Genomic DNA, 19,554 nt, shown 5'->3' with positions numbered 1-19,554 from the left:
TCACTTTAATTTCATGAAGGTAAGGAGTCTGTTCCTAAATAGAGACGAGTGAGGAGACTGATCACTACTAAACATAAGCCAAGAAACAATAAATTCCTCCATCTGCTTCCTTAAGCATAATCTCTGTGGCCTGTACAAATATAAATTGGGGGGTTTTTTGTGGGTTTGGTTTTTTTTTTTTTTTGGAGCATATGTTTAAAAATATTTACATGCAAAATCTATTTAGAATAAACACCACAAAACAACTTTCTAAAACACAAACAATTTATTAAAATGCAAGCTATTATCTGCTTCTCTAAATACTCTGAAGAACTGGAAACTGACGTACTTACTTTGGCAGTAGTTTCTTTAATGGACCTGCTGAAGGTTTGTTCTTTTTCCTGAAGGCTAGAAGGGATTAAAATAAAATAAAGTTGATCACCTCTGCTCATCATGGTCTGCTACACAAGCCATATTTTCACATGGAAGCACAAAGGCTTTAAGATGACTCATACTAACACAAAAGAGCCAATAAAAGGATAAAATCTATATATTTGGTTTCAGTGTTGATAGTGACTAACCAGTATTTTTTCCACCCAATTTCTACCCACTTAATCCTGTTTGTTTGCAAAACTGTTCATACACTAGCTTTACAGTTCTTCACTGATGAGTTTATATGCTTTTTACTTACCATTTGAAATACAATTATTTGTGTAACCATAATATCTCAGAAGTTCCCAGAAGTACCCAGGACTGGTGCTTTTCTAGGCTACCATCCAAACACCTAACACAAAGGTGCTTCTGACACTAAGAGTTTGCAGTTAACTATCCTCTTACAACCCGGTTTCCAAATCTGGCAGGAAAAGTTCAACTCTAGTCACTTGTTCTCACAGTAATTTTACATGAAATATCACTACTCAGTTTGTTAGCTTAATAAAAACCTACAAAATATTTGTACCAAACTGATTCAAAGGTGGGATGAAACTGAGGCATCGTCCATGCTTATATGAACAAATTCAAGGTTTTTTTCCACATATAAAAATAGGTAGGTTTAGTATTTTGCTATTACTGAACATAACGGAAACCTGTGCCTTTGGTGCTTGTAAATAAAATCTCAAGCTGCATTTTTATCATAAATTTCAAAAATTCAAGTCAAATCAAACATTAAGATTTAGTATAGAGATTGTTGTTGCAACTTTAATATTTCCCTCCCTCCTAACTTAACAGGCATACACTTTTATACAGTGTTCAATTAGTTTATCACACACTATTTTCTTTTCTGTCAGACAACTCAATTCACTGGACAGGACCATCATCGCTCCCCACAAGCAGCATTTCAATTCTTCCTTTTAGCTGTGTTATAAAAACTGTACTTCCTTCAAGGCCTACTGCTGATAATCTTCCCAAATAAGGTACTATTAATTTATTTCTGAGCTTTTCTTTAGTGTTTGGCACTGAATTATCCAAACACTTCAGAAGCATCCTTGGATTTCAGCGATACTCTTGCAAGATAAGGCACCATTGTATTCATTTTACAGGTGGAAGAAACACAAGTCCCTTATTCAAAAAGCACATTAAGACCAAGTGCCCATTTTGACATGTACGCAGTCCCTGCTTCCTACTGCCATGCATTTCAGTTTTCTTTTGAGAACTTGCTCCTTCGTATTTTTCAAGCAGAGCACTTAATGAGACCCAATTCAAGAGTCAACATTTATGTAAGTCTGAACCCCAAAGCACATGAAGTTGGACTTGCACTCAGTTACTGACCACCTACAGAAAGGCTGGCTAGACCATCTCGTCCAGCTGCGCACAGGAGTGAGACAGCCTCAGAGGTAGAATTCAGCTGTCCAGTGTATCATTTAATCACATTAACAAGACAGCTATTTTCATTGCTTTCCCTAACACTCTGCTTCATGAAGCACACACCTTTTCAATCTCCAGCCCAGCAAGACCAGTCACCCCATTACCATCCAAGCACATGGGGGTCCCTCCAGCTCCAGATGAGCCAGCTCCCTCAGAAATAGCTCATGACAGTGTAAATCGATGCCTGTTCAAGGCAACAAACATAAATGCAGCTGGCTAGCTATGTAAAAGTGTTTTAACAACATTTCCCACATAGCAGTCTCCAATTTCTCCCTTTTCTACAGCAATATGTGGGCAAAACACAAAATATTACATGTGTAATGATGCCATTATTAGCTTCCTGCCTGCCTCTAGGCATGCCAGAGGGAATGAACTATTTAGCCATTTCTTTTCTCAGGCTCTGGAGCTCCCAGTGGCTTTCAGGATCTCCCACAAGCGGTATCTGAGCTGGTCAGGTTATGTAAAAAAGAGCTAGGCTTTGTGTACAGATGTCAACAGGGAGCAGCAAGGATATGGTGTGTAATTGAATGAATAATGGGTGACTGAGCCAATTGTTCCGAAACTGCCTTATAAAATTCAATTCTAAAGGCCCAGGCCATGCTAAAATGTAAAGTGCAGTTATAGCCAGAAGAACAACAGTATAAAGATGGCACCTCTATTTAACAAATCTCTTCCATGTGCCTTTGCTCTTATCTGTTTACTTTCCTCACAGAAAACCCCCCAGGTTCATACAACATTTCACTCCTCTGCAGAACTCACACATGTAACAGGAAGAGAGATCAATTTTTAATTTCTTTTTAAACCATACATCCAAACAGCATTACAAACTAAGATCCAGCTGTAGAATCTGTATTCCTAACAAGGATGCACAAGCTCACGCAGACTTTCAGGTCCAGGTGCTGGAGTGGGAGAAAACACCCTCTTTATACTCAGATTTCTTTTTTTTATGAGCATCTATCAAGTCACTGAAAAATAAATAAGGAATTGCAATACTGCCATTTCAATTACAGCAGAACTATAGTTTAAAAAGAATTTTACATTAATCTGACGTATCAATAAAGAATACCATTAGTAAACCATCATTTTTCACTCAAGCCAGTGATAGTCACATTAACCACAGGCTTGAATCTAAAGAATCCTTTTGTTACAGTTACAGCATTCATGTAGACTCTTAACAAGTGTATCAGTATTATTTCTAACATGAATTTCACAGTAGCATCCTGCTTCGAATCCTTGTTAGCCTACAGAGCAATACCGTAGGAATCCTTTTATCCCTTTTAGAGATTAGCCCATCATACAATTCACAGGCAGCATTCAAAAACCACGTACGAAACAGCCATAGTTACCAACTATGAACAGCTTTTAACTAAGTTTATTCCTGGGTTGTTTTCTTCTACAACAAAACACCGTCACGGAGAAGCCCCTCACAAGCTTTCCAATTAACTGACAAGCTAATGACCCACAAGAGAAACCAGGCAGTCAATACAGATTCATTCTATCTACAAAGGGCTTTAACAGCCATGATCTGTTACATGTGACTTGAAGCAGAAATAGTATTTTCTTTTACCACCACCCTGGAGTATCATATATCATTTTAAGTGGGGTATTCTGTCTTCTTAAAAGTTGCTTTACTTATTATTTCCAGGGAAAATAGCTCTAAAAAGAGCTCATTGGAATAACACTAAATTCTTGCCTAGGAAGATGCCCCTAGTTTTGACTCATTACTATTCTTCTCTGGCAGAACAGCTAATCAAGAATTTGACTTCTTGTCCTCACAGTCTCTGAAATGTATTATAAGGACCATTTAGAAGTTACTTCTCAAATTCAGTATAAGCTAAATCCATCACAGAGAAAGCAAAAGTTCTTGACCCAGCTGATGGAAGGACTAGAATAAGACAGGAATTCAATTAATGCAAATTTAACTGACTAAATACAGGAAAAGAAAGGTTTTTAACACTTGCAGAACCAATCACAATCTATACATCCTGTGCAATTTCTTTATCCTGGCAGATGGCCATGCGGGCTTATCATTTAAATGGCTTGCATTGGATTTACACACATTAGGATCCGTAACAAGGAAAAATGAAAAGGAATGTAAACTTGCTACATCCTAGGGCCTCATTGCATATATGTTAGAGCAGAACAGGAAAACAGGATCTGAGGAATTACCCTTTCAGGATGACAAATGAAGTATTACTTTGGCAAAACATGGGCTTCAGATAGAGAACTGCAAGACGAAGTGAGAATGCCGCGTGAGCTGAGGCTGACTTGGCCTGTAGTAACAGACTACGAGAAAAATTTTAAGATTCAAATACTTCAAACAAGCCAGTGCCTTTTAAGTATCTGATTTTAGTGACCTTAAAAAAAAATACATGCTGAGTATGTTGAATTGTAATAAAACAGTTGAAACCTGCTGAGACAATGATGTTCATAATCAGGAATGGTGTGCTGACGAAATAAAGCAAGCCAATTCAACGTAATAGGGGACAGAAGGAAGACTAGGAATCGAGTGGTCTGGTTCATGTTTTCCTTGCTCTATTACAGGCTTCCCACATGACCACAGAGGATATTAAAAGTCGATATAACAGAAAATGTTTTAAAAGCCTTTTAAATAGTATTCTGAGAAGTTATGATTTACATGCAGGAATTACAGATACTATGGAAGTAAGTGGCTTTGTTCAAAGGAAGGATGACTAGTACAATACTGGGAAGAATGGCTTTCTACTAAAGGAAGGCATGTTTCTGAATGTCTTTCCTTCCACTTAACTAGTATACTTCCCTCTGCATACCAGGCTATTGTGTATTTATGTTTTACTTCCTAAGAAAATATTCAAAGAATGAAAATGGGCAGAAGGCAAGTCATGCTGTTCTCTACATTCACAATATATAAATACACATACTGCTTAAACAGAAACAGCTCCTGTGTTAATGACAAAATTACATACATACAGTGACAAATGTAATTAGAATGCAGTTTCCATAACTTCACAATAGAACATACAATGGGCGTAGTATCAGTGTAAAATAAATAAATACATTTTGTACTGGCAATTCTTATTTTCATAAAGAAACTAAGCAGCCATCTCTGATCTCTGTTTGAAGAGACTGAAAGACAAAAGGATGCTAGTTAACAGCAAATATTCTTCTTTATGTTACTGTCACCTGCAAGATTATTCTAGATACTGTTATTTCACTCCCTATTTCCACACTACAATACAGTGCTTAAGCAAAAAAGCACTTTCATTTCTTTAAAACTAAGCACAAGTCAGAACAATTTAAAATTACCCATATGTAAATTTCTAATTCAAGAACAACAGCCTAAAAGCCTATGCTCAGATTGTATGCATATAAGAAAGCATGATGGGCTGAACCCTCGATTCATATGAATATGTACTCCCTCCTAGATAAATTATTGAAGAGTATTTTCTTGACTACCAACACATTTAAACAGTTTACAGTATGCCTGAATTTGCACCAGAGTAATGAGACTGCCTACAAAGAATAACGTCAGTTCTAATGGTCACAGTGTGCAGAGAGCATGACTTTTCCAACTTTAAGTCTTCTAACATGATTCTTTTTCTGATTCTGAAGTCACAAGAAGCTGTATATTTTCAACTTCTAAAAGAATACAAACCAAGCCCTACACTTGTAATCTTGCTTTTAACAGCAAACAGAAGCTGACCTTCTAGAAAAAGCCTTTGTCCAGTCCTTTGCAAAAGAAATCAGAAGTGCTATTCAGAGAACATTTGGTGTAAACATCTGCTACAATGTACATCAAGGCAAAAATCCAACAAAAATCTACCAAAAAAAAATCTTAAGTCTAGGCATTTCACCAGGCCTTTAAGGAAGAAATCCACAATACAAAAGCAAATAAAACAATCAATAACTTTCTTGTACTTTTACTTTCCCTTGATGTGCATATCTCAGAAAGCTTTGAAGACAAATCAGAAAAAAAAAGGTTTTGAACAAAACTATACTTAACAAGAGGCAGCTTTAAGCTAGACATGTACAACTAGGTCTAAAAGAAAAAAAAAAAAAGAAAACGTACCCAAAGTTTTCTTGAGTAATATCAACAGATTCATTATTACAGATACCATGTCCAGTCTTTTACTAGGACAAGACCTACAAGGGTGTTGACAGTCCTACCTTTCTGCTCAGTTAAGAACGTTCAGAACTAGATTGCATTAAATGCACTAAGGTGTAACAGCACTTTTTGTTTTCTTTTTAAATCCTCCACCACAAAGCTTGATTCTACCTCATCAAGGAAAACATTGGATAACAAGATTTTCATTCTATGTGATCTGTTCATAAGCCTGGCTGGGCTACATATCTGGTTATTACCATACCAGTAAAGCAATTTTTCAGTAAATCATGTAAACTCCTTTTCATCTTCATGCAATAATCCATGGGACTTTAAACAATGAAATTTTCACAGCAGCATATCTCTGCGTTAGGAAGTAAAAATCATCCTTTAAACAGAAGTCAGGGTTTTCCAAACAAACTCTGATTTTTCTTTAGATAACGCAGCCCACCGAAAACCTGTAAGATCACAGAACTGGTTAAACAATGATAAAAAACACAAAATTTCTGCTGAACTGATGTGGTGAAAATCCAATTTCTCTATCTAAACCTGTCAGTGCTCTTGAGGCATGGACTTTGACCCTAAGTAGAAGGAGAGCATAGCTGTGTTTAATTCATACTAAAAATGAAATGTGTGGCAGTTGCAAGGACTAGTCACCTGAATTAGAAGTAAAATGCAAAGTGTCACCTTGGAAAGCTTCCAACCTCAAAAATTAATCTGATCGGAGACAAAAATTGTCAAGAGATGTACTTTAAGGTAGAGAAGCATTGGACCTTCTGCACATTTCAATCTACAGAGTTCTCCAAGGCATATGAATGAGAACCCAAAATTACGCACCTACCTCTGAACCACCACAGAGCTGATTTTGCTCCAGCAATTTGCACTTCTTCTAGCTATCATTTGTGGAGCAGTATTTTTTCACTGTTGCTTTATGTCAAGGACTGCTTCAATACATGTGATCCCCTACTCAGAATTTATCAAGAGGCAGAACTAGAAGTACACTTTCCCAATGTCTTTGTATACCCTCAGCTTACCAATAAGGTTTCCCATTGACTCGTGGGTTGATTGGTGACTGCACTTGTCTTTGTCAACTCTTCAAGAGTTATACCTATATAAAGTGGACTACAATAACTCGTCATTCTGCCCAGAAGCTCTCACATACACAAGAGCTCTAAACTGAGACAACCCTGATTTGCCACAGTACTGCCAGACACTAGCCCAAATTATGGGAGGCTTGCAGAAAAATCAGGGCATTAGATAACACTTCACCATGTTTTGTAAGAATGATCAATAAGAATTTTTTTTTTTTTTTAATGACCACAATAGAAGGACTGAGGCAGCACCTCAGTCTATGTAGTATGGTAACTGCTTTTTTTAGCTAAAAACACTCCAACGGGAACAACCATTTCACAGTCACTTGAAAGATGCTGCTGGCATCTTTAATGATGATTCCAAGCTGAATTTTCATCATCATGTATTAAAAAAAGAAAATCTTCTGGTCCATAACACAGCATTCAGACAGCCGAACTGGCTGTCTGTTTCAATCAACCATTCATGTGGTGCTGTATTTCCCACCAGTCTTCTGTCAATTGCTGCTACAGAGCAGTTGTGGCAGTTAGTGCTCCAGCTGCTACCTGAAACAGGAGCAGACTGAAAACAAAGGCACAATCAAACACCTATTTGCAGCAGCAGTTCATCACATCCAAACACTTTCCCCAGATTTTCTGATGTGTTAAGAGATCTCCATACTTCTGCTACATCTGTCTGGAGTGCACAAAAACTAGAGCTTGCCCATAGCAGCTGCAATTATTCTCCTAAGAATAACATCCATTGTACTTCACTGACTGAAAGGGTCTGTCCCTAGATATTGTTGTTAGCCGTTTCTCTTTATTATATACAAATGAATTCCATATCATACACTGATTGGGACAGCTGGTCATTTTTCCCCAAAGAGAAGTAAATCTCATCATATGCATACCCAGAGGAATCAGCACATATGTGGCCCGGACTTTATAGGCTGCTACATCCCACTGGATGCTATTCAGGCAAGCAGGGGGAAACAGATGCTCAGCAGGGAAAACCAGATTCTTCATTACACTGCACATGTGGGTACTCAAGCAGGTGGTACTCATCTTTCTGCTGAGACTTCTTCCTTCTATAATGCTGCTTAGAAAGACAAAAAACTACCTCTAAGATTGCTCCGAAATACTTCAGGTTGCTAGCAGTGGCTCTGTCCTCCTAACTGAAAGGTTTGCTCTCTCCTTTCCCTGCTGTATTTTTGTCTCCTCCCGTCCTTCTCAAGGAAGGACAGTGCCTATGGTGCAGGAGCAGACTTTGCAGAAGCCCTTTTTCTTCCCTACAACAGGGGTCCCCACCAGCCCGGGTGGGATCAGAGTCACTATGAACTGCTGAGCCATAGAACAAAGGACTCAGCTCAGACACAGGCAACTCAACCAAGAAGTCTTCTGCCAGAATTTTAAACTCTGGCAGCTCTTGTCCAATGACTTTTGCTTGCACCTTTGCAAGAGGCAAATTCACTTCACATGCTGAAGCAGACATTGCATGGTATCCAAGGCTTTCAGTACACAGTTTCTTCTAGAGTTGCTCCCACAACTGAGAAAAAAGAAAGGAAACAAAGCCACTTGCCCAAGGAGTCTACCCCCTTCAATCCTAGTCAGAGAACAAAGGAATGAAATTAATCCTAGGTAGACAAAATGGAGAGGAAAACACCTATCTATCTACAAAAAGAAAGCTGAGCCTCCTAATCAGTCAGATCACAAAAGGAAGAGGCAGACCTCTGCTTTCACCTATGACTTGTCTTAGCCTCTTCACAAAAGCCTGCAGCCAACTTCTTTGAGAAAGCCAAGATGATGACCTCCTCAAAACACAAACCCAGCTGTGGGATTAACTGAGAATGAGACAATCCTATTATCAAAGCTCAGGTTGGGGTATGACATTTGACATGAAATTTGGAATTTCCCCTCAAAAAGCCCCTTGTGGTAGAGGAAGCTGGCTGTGCAGCCAGTCATTCTGAGGGCCGGAGGGTTTGGGGTATTTCCAAAGCAGAGTCCCCCCCAGGTGCTGGGGAACATCCTCTCTGGCTCTGCTCCTCTGCTGCAATCCCACTGCTACAGCTTTTTGCGAAGCTGTAGTGCACAGAATAAAATGGATCAATGGATCATTAAACAAAAGAACTACAACTAAAAAAACAGGGCACCATACCATCTTCATTATACCTAGCTACAGTAGCAGCAGTGGTTATCAGCTATAATTTAAGAAGCTCGTAATTACATTTTGGTTCATCTCATGTAGCATAGACAGAGACATGTTTCCTACCACAGAAAACAGTTTTAAAATTCTGTGTTAAGTTTTTAAAAAAAATAGAATATGAGCAGCATGAAAGGGCCCTAAGTCAAGGCAGTAAGGCAAATAATCAAAGTGACCTATGCATCGTCCTCATGTCATGGAAGATGATTTATCACTAAACAGGCCGGGGGGGGGAACTGAAGCTGTCAGAAGCCTTGAAGACTCCCGTGCCCAGGGCTTATGACTGGGACAGAGGTGAACAACAGGAAGAACAGTTTCTGGGGTTGTGCAGCGCTTCTTCATCTGGTACATTTCATACGCAAACCCTGTTTCTCAATTCCTGCAGACCTGCAAAGCTAAAGTAACTGAATTAGGTGACTGAGAGCTCTCTCTTCTTCACTCCTATTACTGAGTGATGAAGCCCTAGCTGTAGTGACTATTACACAAGTAACTGCTTTTTCTGCATATCTGGCAGCTCAAGACACTCATTTCATCATGCGTATTCAGAAGAGAGAAACAGAGGGAAAAAGCTCTCTTCTCTCACTTATTTTACTTACTTGCATTCTTTTTTAATATTATCCTTTCCCTGGACTTTTGATATTTTACAGAAGTACCATGTGGACAGATAGTGTGGTGTGGGTGTAAGAGAGATTTTTAAGAAGGGAAAAAAGAAGAAAGATTGCCATACAAAGCAGAGAACAGCACAGAGGAAGGAACCCAAAAGCCTTATCCTCTCATGCAGCACCGGAGCAAGAATCTTACAACAGATCGGACACATATGCACACAAATACACATGCTTACAGCTTCATTGGTGAAATACGACTGTATATGAGAAGGCAAGTTACTATTAGGTAGTGACAAGAGATAACAGGAGGGGGAAAGTCTGGTCAGCAGGGCAGAAAGGCTTTCTGCCACGGGAGGACCACAGGATTGCTGATATCCTCCCAGGGCAGCAACATGATGATGCAGCACGTGAAAATCACCCACCAAGTGAAAGACCCAGAAGTAAACTAAGTTTCATGAGAAGTTGAAATCAACAGTGACTTGTTGAAAACAGCTCCATGTATAGCCACTCCCAGGATCAGCTGAAACCACCCCAGCACCAAATGAGGCCAGAAGTAATTACATAATGCAATGTGCTAAGAAGTCTGCTACACCATCGGGGTCTTCCTGGTCTGATTCATAACACAGGATAGGAGTCTCTCCTGAAAATATTCAGGAAGATCTCAAATAAAGAAAAGTTTTGATTCTTTTGCTTCCAACCTACCTACCAACATCACTTCCTACTTGTAATTAAGCACTACTAAAGGTTGTGAAATCAGGCAAAAGTGCAGACAACAGAAAAGCTCCAAATAACCCCTAACCCCAAGAATTAAACCCAGAAGTAAAAACTCTGAGAGTATCTGTCATTAAACATACAATTCAGTTCTCTGCTGCCTGTCCGACACACAGGCCCAGCAGAGAGTCAGGAACATTAGCAGCCTGTGCACTGTAGTAGAAACCCTTTGATGCTATAAAGCCATTTCATCCCTCTGCTCTTTGTATTTGCGCTACCCTTCTATTCCCAGAGGATATTTTTGATATGCATGCATTTTCACAGAAATAGCCAAAGAAAACCTCAAACAACAGATTTAAAAAGAAATTTTCCTGGACAGACTGCATGTCATCTAGCTAACAACAGGTATCTTTTTGAAAGGATAGGGTGCAATTTGTCTTGCTTCTTTTAAATACAATTATTTAAAACTCAGATTTTTGTTGAAAGGCCACCAATGCGAATAAACATGGCTACATTCAGACTTCAGTAATTTCACATAGCTTTCTAATTTGACTAGAAATTTCATGTGGACATACACTTTGAAGGACAACAAAACATGTACAAAGCAGTCTCTCCTAATAACAGCCCATTCTGAATGCCACTTTTCCTAAGTTAATATGTAAAACTACGTATAATTCTTTTTTTCCTAACTTTTCCTAAGTAAATCAACTTCTCTAAAAAATGCCACCTTTTTTTTGCCTTTATCAGGCTTTAGCCTCAACAGAAGCTGCTGAATGCTTTGAGTATATTCCAACTAATAAGGTTTTCATCCCCCTGAGCATCTGTATTTCACTTTGAATTAATCTTTGTCAGATGAGCTCCAGGCATCACTAAAGCAGAGTGAACCGGTTACATAAAACTTCAGTTCCTTGCACCACTGGCCACAACAGTACTATAGTAACTAATATACAGAATAGAGAATTTCCCTATCTTCAGAAGATCCCACACACCCAACCATGGAACAAATTCCTACTAATTAAAAATTGATGGAAAGGGTGGAAGAAGAGGTGGAGTATTCAAATATTTTGAAAGATATTTAACTCCTTCCTTTCAACTATCATTCAGTGCCCAGACAATAGTCCAGATGGATCAGCGCAATTTATTTTAAGGATGACACGCAGTACAGTCACATGCATCTGTAGATATGGATAAAACAGAGAAAATGCTAAGTGAAACTAAATATGAACAGAAGTATAACAGACTTCCTCAGTTTTCAATGTGAAATAAAAAGAAACAAATAAAGGAAACAACACGTACTGAAGAGAATAAGTCAAATAACATGGCCTTATTTTATAATTAGAAATTCAAGTTACACTAGTTAAAAACATATATTTCTGAAATGGTGTCCTCTTCAGTAGAGGACATAGAAATTATGTATTTTGTTACCTTTTGCAATCTCTAGGAGAAAGTTCTTCACACTGAAACACTCAGACCTATTTTCTTCCGATTTCAGTATGCTGTCGTCAGTTAAAACAGACACCTGTGTTGTGATGCACACAACACCAGCTGCTCCCACTGTTTAAACACATCTCCACACAACCCCACACATGTGAACTGAGATTTTTGCACTGCAATTTCCTCATTTTATAATAATGATTACACCCTTTCATTTACCAAGGTCAATTAGGCCTGTCTGGATGAGGGATGTGACCACATTCTGTGGTCTCAATCTTGATGAAAATCCCCACCAAAACACAAGCTAACATACTTGTCTACGCATTAACAGGCTAGGTTTTAGCCTTGGCTTCCAACAGCCCACAAGAAAGGGTCCAGTGTCTAACATTTCTCAGTTCTTCAAACTCAAAACATGCTATAGTTATTGACAAAGGCTTTCTGTTTCCAAAAAGTCCACCACATACCAAAACCAAGACAAAACAAAGGATTATTAATCTTCCTGAAAACAACATTTGACAAGAAAAATAAGCTTTGAAACAATGCTCAGCCCAATGTTACATTGACTTGCTCTCTTGCTTCAGCACGCTTCTATGTGCACTTACTCTTCATTTAAGATGTTCTCTCACATTCCCTGAAGTTTGCTTTAGTAAGCTGCTATTTAATAGCATTTAGACCACAAAATAATTTGTATTTTATAGTGACCTGCAAGCCATTCAATACACTTCATTATAGCACAGATTGTCTTAAAGATGCTTTACATCAGCCCTTTGTTATTCCAGTGCTGAATGCTATTCATGTACCCAAAAAAATCATTATGCAAAAGCACATTATAGCAGTACTTTACTGACTAGCACAATGCAGTTAGAATACACGCATAGTATCTTGCAACCCAATAGCCAGGAGCTTGTAATTTACAGCCCATCAATATTGAACAACTTTCTACATAAGCACTGGTCTTTATTATACGTACATGAATAATAGCTTTATTTCTGGCACAGATAGCCCTAACTTCAGAAGACTAATTTTTTTTTTATGTGACATAATTCATAAAATAAAATGTACATTTTCATAAAAATTTCTTTCATGTTAAATATCCCAAGACTCTCGAATTTAAAACTGATATGCTGAGCTGGCTACATCGAATATTTTAACCTGTTACCTAATATACAATTGCCTTTCGCAAGAAGTATTGATTTAGGATAAGCCAGTGCAAGTTGCAAAGATGGAAATTCTGGCTAGACACAAAATGAAAATAAAAAGTTCACAGCAAGGGTGGTGAAATGTAGGATGCCTAAGCAAGGTTGCAAAATCTCCATCCTTGGAGATATGCAAAACTCACATGAGGTCCTAAGCAACCTGATCTCACTTGGAAATTGTGGCCCTGCTTTGAGCAGGAGTTTGACAAGATGACTTCCTAAATTATTCTCTAATTGTATGACAACATAGGGGATGCCCATAAACACACAGGACATACATATATCCACACCAGATGTGTTACTATTTGCTTGCTGCTTTTTCATCTTGCAGAAAGAGAGACCAGCACATGACTGGATGCAGACATAAGATCACTGTACCTGATGTATGATGGACTGGAAGGTTTCAAAAGGAAGATACCCATCACTTCATTCAGTTTGACAGTGAGACTAATTCTCACCGTTAAATAACTGCAACCACTGCAGGAGCATTTTCTTCCCCTCAGCCCCTCTGGATATATACGCTGCCCTGAAAGTGGCAGAGAACTCATGCTGGAAATGTGCCTGCTGATCATCACACAAGCACAGCTGTGGGATGCTTTCAGCTACCTAAAGCAGCAGGTGGTTCGGGGGAAGAGATCTGAGAACAGAAGGCAAGGAAGGGGCCACATGATGAAGTCAAGCAGTTGAGTCACACAGCTGGGCTGGAGATTTCAGTCTGTGCTCCCAAGATAGCTTGTGCATTTTTGAGTAGAGCAGCAGGCATAGCATATACAGGAGTTGGACAGATTTTGAATAGGATGTACCAGACCAAGAAGCCACATCATGTAGAGAAAACATCTACAAGACATTTTTAATTCAGAGAGCACCACCATCTCCTGCAGAGAGAAGCGAAGCTGCTGAATAGCCAGCGAGTTATCACTCACTGTTTCTTTGAAAGGCTGCATCGGCCAGGTTGTGACACATTCCTATCAGCTCACTTCGCTTTTAAGTTGGGAAGACAAAAAAAAAAAAAAAAAAAAATCTAGCACTTCATGGATGGACAGTCACCAACTCCCTCAACAGCTGTGACAACCAGGTCTCTCTCTCATCTCAGCTGAGTGCTATAACCATTACTCCTCTCCACTTCCACTTTCCCAGAGTCAGGTCTCCTTTTGCCTGTTAGATTTCTGCTTTTGCATTCCTTGATACATTAATGCCCAGCTTCAGAACTATGCAGTGCACTCCCTGCCAGGACACTGAACTCCTTGATAGGTAAGAGCTTGCTCTGAGGCTGTAGGTTCAGATCCAGTCAGGCTGCAGTGGACCTAAATGCAGAGCTTCCACGTTCTGAACCAAGGAGTCTAGCTTCCATAGGACCATGCCATAGGTAGACATCTACATCACTGCCATCAGTCCTGGTCAGAAAAGGCTTTGGGGTTTGACAAGAACGCCCAACTATAACTTGATATAGGACATTTAAACAGTTCCCAAAGGCTGTCACAGATGTGTGCCTAAGCATGCTTACTTGTGCAGCCCAAACCACCAGTATTTGTCCTGACTTGCAACAGGGGAACTCCAGCTATGGTAAAGAAAGCAGAAGCACCTGATCATTGGCCCTGCTGACACAAAGTCGATCAACAAACAAAACCAAAACAGAAAAGCTCTGTTCCAGACATCTTTTAAAAATGAATACAAAGGAAAGAAATTAATTCTAGATCTTCATTAAAATTCTGAACCTACTTCAAATAATGAAGGCCTGTTTTCCCTCAAGTGATTGTGTTATTCATGGTGCTAGTGATCGAAGAACTCGGATGAAGTTCCTCCTGAACCAGTACTAATTTAATTAATCTTTAAATAATTTCCCAAAGAGTTAAGTGCAACTCAAATGTTTCATCAGCAATGTGAGGAAAAAAAAAATCTGAATATTCTTTCATAAGCAAATCGAAAACTAAGAAAAATCAAATCAAAGCGCTGGTTCTCAGACAGACTGCTTGAGACCTTTTATTCCTCAATATTGGGAACACAGGTATAACATACTATTAAAAACAAACTAAACTTAATTCAATAAATTATTTCCCATAACCTAATTTAAAATTTTAAACAAACCTCAGAAGTGAGGACTATGTCCTCTACAAAATGTTCTGCTGACTTTAAAAAAAAATCTGTATAAATTAGCACACATGAGCAGCAATTTCTCATGAATGTTAATATAACCAAACTAAATCCAATAAACATGAAGGGAGAAAAAAAATGCAAGCAACATAGTTATTGCTTATCTGGAAGAAATGCAAGTTAGGATAAACAGGAATTTTATTTTGTCCTGGTGACACAGCAGCAGTAACACTTCAAAAGTTCCATCACCAACGTCTCATTGACTGCCAGTACAGTTTAGGCCCTAAGCACTTCTATTGCTTTTGTAAATAAAGATGAGGTTATTTCCAAAAGGTTAACAAGAGTAGCTACTTTTTCATTTAAAGGAACTGTATGCTTTGCGTTTAACTGGAGGTGTCCCAAAAGTCTTCATGCTGCATCCCTTCCCCCACTAACTCGAGTCCACTCTCTGAGCCTAACACTCATCACATTGGACTTTATTATGATTTGAAGTTCACTGAAGCAAGAAGCATCTCTAGTATTTATTTGGATGGTGCCTAGTGCAGACTTTCAGGCTGTGAGAAATATGTTGTAATTACTGCATTAATTACCAAGATAGGGAAAAAATTCTACCAGTTAACAAGAAATAGTTTAAAATGATGATGGGTATTGATGGATACATATGCTCTATAGGTGGCTCTTTACCATAAAAGATATGAAGTGCAAGACCTTCAAATAACTACAAAGTCTTCCTTCCTAAGGAAGTATATTAATATTATAACTTCAACATCTGTTCTTAGAAAATTTTCAAGTGTCTGAATCCAGCTAATTAGCTGGCACAAGTATGAAGAAAGCAACTGACAGCCAATTCAACAGTACATCGGGGAAGATACAAGACTCTACATCACTTACAACATACAAAAATGTAAATACCTCTTTATTGTCCCTGGAAGATCCAGACTGAATGGAATTTGACAGGAAGATGCTGAAGTGTCATCCACAGCCTTGCTTATCTCCTGTAGTTCTCTCAAAGAAATGCAGCCAAGTAAAGCAGTCAGTTCACAATCCTGTGACTGAATAAGCCTATCTTGTTCTTCAATTTCTCTTCTTAACTGTTCATCTTTTGCTTCTAACATGGCCAGTCTTGCTCGGAGGTCTTCAATTTCTTTCTGCACAGAACAGAAACCTGAGTTTACTATGAACCCTGTTAAATAAACCCCTCTGCCCCTTGAAAAACGCAGAACAAATCTCAGAAGTAGCATGAATGAAGGGTGTCTGATTTAGCACAACAGTCAATGAGACGACATTCTTTTGTTGACACAAAAATTCTACATCTGTTGTATTTAGAAACTAGTGTTTCCACAGTCTGAAACTCCCCATCTCCATTACACCGGTCACCTTTTACCTATGAAATACACAGTTTTTTCCCCTAAGTTAAAAACTTCCCTAAAAACCTCAAAATCTCAGTTCAACCATGACAACAGAATCTTGCTACAGACTGGCAGATAAAGCAATGAACCATCTATCTGTCCTCCTGCAGAATACCCCTGCAATGGTTTCTCTAGGCTTACAATACAGCATCACTGGCTGGCCAGTTCTTTTGATTATTAATATTTAATTTTAATTAAAAGTACAAAGTCCCTCCCTTGACTTAAGATGACCAGAGCTTCAACCTCAGTTGCACTTGTCTTACCAGCAGTTCAAGCTCTGTACATTATGATACTGGTGTTTCTTGCAAGAGCATGTTCAAATTTTGCCTTGAAACCCCAACAGATAGCTTGGACCCAAGGAAGGAGCACTTCATGAAGGAGTCTGGGTTGCTGAGTTAATGAAGCTATTTAATACACGGGCCTTGGCTCATTTGTACCTGAATTTGAAAAGTGAGTAAAAAAAAAAAAATCAAAAAAACACAAAAAAAATCAAAGGAGAACTACTTGCTACTGAAGTAGTTGAATGCCATACTGGAGAATTTTATTCTATTCCTACGGTTCTTGCAGTCTCTGTGAAACTTTGCAAGCCACTGAAGGTATAACCCCCCCACAATCACAGACTGAACGTTCATCATTTTCCATACAACCAACAAGAAGGGTATTTGAAGTGCTATCTACAGACTTGTATTCAAAACTACATACTACAGACTACATATTCAAAAATCCAGCAAAAAAAAATAAACAAACAAAACAAAAACACATTAAAAAAAACCAAACCTTTTTCAGGTAAATAACTAGGAATTACAAAACTGACATTAGGAATGACCACATAGATTTTTATGGCAATTCACATCTTCATTCTCTATCTGTAAAATAGTGATAAGACTATCTCTTCACCCGAAGCAATGTAACTGAGATAAAATTGAGTGGTTTTGAATCACCCAGATGCCATGTTGATAAATGCTGTATATGAAGAGCCCATTCACAAATTAATAAATCTGCATTCAAAAGAGGGTTTGAGTCACATACAGTAAAAGGATTCTGGAGAACAATATTGAGTAATGAAGATAAAATGGTATTCTGAATACCTGAACAAGCACTTCCCATCTTCAGCAATCTTTCAGGAAAAAAAAGGCATATTCATATAATTAAAAGACTCTCATAAAACATACATACTATCCACAGATAACCAACTTTCGAATTTCTTTGTTTTTTGAGTACTTAATTTTGAAACTTAACATTCTTTTAAAGTTTTCAATGTAATTTAAGTGAAATTTAGTTCAGTAATGCTCATTTTGTCAGCAAACATACTTCCAGGTTTGCTGCACTGCAACAAGCTCTCTGAGTATCATTTAAAACAAGAAGGAACAGTCCCTGCATGTTAAAAGGTTGACTGGCTAAAAAATTTCAGCTTATATTAGTGCTGCACACGAGATTCATCAATTATTTTCCTCCCTTTTTGGTTTTAGATTTAGTGACAAGAGAACAGAGTGGCCCATGTTTCAACCCACAGGCATTTGTCAAGGACAGAAAGGTCAGCAGGCCAAAAACATCAGTTTTGTTTCTTTCAGTCTCAAATTAGGCTTTTAGGGCACACAAAGGACAATTCTGCCTCTGTGTTATGGGTTTGGGAATACTGCCAAAATCTTAATAGGTCCTACTTAATACAAAGACCTTCATATTCTGTGAAAACGTAGTAATTGCAATCACTGCAGTAAGCAACCTATGCGACAACAGAAAGGGAGATGAACAGAATTTCGTTTTACAAACACACTTCTAGTACTGAAATGTTTTTACAACATAAATAGATACCAGAAGCACACAATCTGCATTCACAGAGAGAAAGCTGTTCTGCTCAGGAATAGTTCACAAGCATTCTTGGGAAAATGGAAGTTTTAGTCAGTAAACTGGAATTCTCCCGCGTTCTTTTCCAGAAATGCCATGAAGCCTTTAATGTGCTCTTGGTCAGCCTCCAGGGACAGGTAAAAAGGACTTATAGTCTCAGCATGGACCAGCAGATTATATTCAGCTCACTAAACATAAACTGGAATTTTACTTTGTGGATTTGAGTTTTAACAGAGATTTCTGACACAACGGCTAATGTGTAGTGACTGTAAACATCCAGCTTCACTTATGGGCTAGTGTTCTCCATGAAGTACAGATTGCAGTAGAAACATTAATATGCAAATTTTAGATACTGTCACAGGTTCTCAAATCCCTTAAGACTAATGCAGAACCAACATAAGAGAGGGTAGAAGGAAAAGTAAAGTATGGATGAGGGGAAAAAAATAAAATAATAATGATGATTCCACATCATGTGAGATTTTGGGCAGAAGTAATCCTTAAGAGATGCCGAGAGCCACCAAACATCGCAGGTCAGCCTTCTTCAGAACCTCGAATTCATTAGAATATTGATCAAATGCTCATAAATAGCATGCCTGTACAACGATGTGGCTAATTTGTCCCTAGTATAATTACCTAGGAATAAAGATGCACCTGGAGCAAATACAAAAACATTACCTGGAATAGAGTCTTAAGTACAGCAGTTTTCAGCTGAATATCTTAAGGTGGCTGGATAGATGTCCAGATTATCAAAAATAGTTTTCTGGACACTGATAATGTTGAACTACACTATGTGTCCTCTTATATGTTGATGAAATAAATCTAAACAATACCAAGGTAATGACTAGGATAGAAAAGACATTTCTTCATCTGAGTAAGATTTTGCAATGGTCATCTAAGATGCTTTTCTCTATTTCTTTCTAGGTTTTGTATACAAACACACAGATGATTATACTATCCAATCCACCAATAGGAAGAAAAGTATCAAAAAGAATGAAATTCCAAGACAAGACCACAAGAAAAAAAGGAAACTGGACCTACTAGCTGTCTAAGATGTCACATTGACAAGTGTGATC

The 19,554-nt window shown here is 38.3% G+C and overlaps 1 protein-coding gene across 2 annotated transcripts in view; it reads right to left on the bottom strand.

Moving 5' to 3' along the window:
* DISC1 (DISC1 scaffold protein) overlaps nucleotides 1-19,554 on the bottom strand; it is a 185,945-nt gene that overhangs the window by 122,308 nt on the left and 44,083 nt on the right. For both annotated transcript variants that reach the window (XM_033009509.2, XM_033009516.1), the window contains exons 5-6: nucleotides 16,140-16,375; nucleotides 333-387 (exon numbers count right to left, since the gene is read on the bottom strand). In XM_033009509.2, the coding sequence (XP_032865400.1) occupies nucleotides 333-387; nucleotides 16,140-16,375 (291 nt within the window). The remainder of the gene's footprint in view (nucleotides 1-332; nucleotides 388-16,139; nucleotides 16,376-19,554) is intronic.

Source organism: Tyto alba, unplaced genomic scaffold (genome assembly GCF_018691265.1).
Source record: "Tyto alba isolate M040663 unplaced genomic scaffold, T.alba_DEE_v4.0 Super-Scaffold_22, whole genome shotgun sequence".
NCBI lineage: Eukaryota > Metazoa > Chordata > Aves > Strigiformes > Tytonidae > Tyto > Tyto alba.
The sequence above is the reverse complement of the archived record's forward strand: the minus strand, read 5'-3'. Positions and strand labels throughout refer to the sequence as shown.